This window comes from Helianthus annuus, chromosome 6 (genome assembly GCF_002127325.2).
Source record: "Helianthus annuus cultivar XRQ/B chromosome 6, HanXRQr2.0-SUNRISE, whole genome shotgun sequence".
In the NCBI taxonomy this organism is placed as follows: Eukaryota; Viridiplantae; Streptophyta; class Magnoliopsida; order Asterales; family Asteraceae; genus Helianthus; species Helianthus annuus.
In genome coordinates, this window is record NC_035438.2 from 27,011,950 (window position 1) to 27,012,779 (window position 830).

At 49.9% G+C, this 830-nt stretch overlaps 1 protein-coding gene across 1 annotated transcript; it reads left to right on the forward strand.

Annotated features, from left to right (window-relative positions):
• On the forward strand, positions 1-462 carry LOC110944567 (formin-like protein 14). Its single transcript, XM_022186225.1, has one exon. It carries the CDS (start codon positions 1-3, stop codon positions 460-462), a length of 462 nt encoding a protein of 153 aa, XP_022041917.1.
• Positions 463-830: the final 368 nt, after the last annotated feature.

The window sequence follows — 830 nt, forward strand, 5'->3', positions numbered from 1 at the left end:
ATGCATTTCATTCCTTTAAAATCATTCCATCCGTCAATCCTGTTTTTTTTTTTCCATCCGATTCCCTCTTCACCCTTCATTAACAACACCACAACCCACCACCGTTGCTATCACCCGCCACCACACCACCACCGTCATCCGCCGTCGTCACCCGCCACCACCGCGGCCACCACCTACCGCGGCCACCCACCTCCGTCCCCGCCACCGCCATCGCCGCTGCCACCTCCGATCATCGCCACCACCCACCTTCAATCATCGCCGCCACCATTGCCATTGCCACCTCCGATCACCGCCGCCACTCACTGCCGCCACCACTACCACCTCCGACCACCGTCATCGCTGCTACCACCTCCGACCACCCCCGCCACCACCAACGCCACCGCCGCCGCCTACCTCCACCGTCATCCACTAGCACCACCACCGTTGTCACCATCCGCCGTCGTCTCCACCCACCACCACTGACACCTAGAACCACGCACCATCATCGCCCATCACTGACCACCGCCATCTGATTTTATCCCTTCGTCTTTTTTCGCATACCAAACAACAAAAAGTAATTGGTTGTTCCATTCACACATGATAATCAAACAAGACATGGAATGGTAATGATCAATTCAATTACCTTATCCATTCCATTATCTCGTCCATTCTATTCCCCTGTTCATTCCATTACCTCATACCAAACAGAAGTTTAAAGGATGAGTAACGATACTTAAAATATACGATGGTGACTATATAATAAGTAGGAGAGTTGGTAAAACCAGTGTAGAATCGTTTTAAGTAGATAATATAGAAATTGTATATGCATTTGCACAATTATTAAATATAAG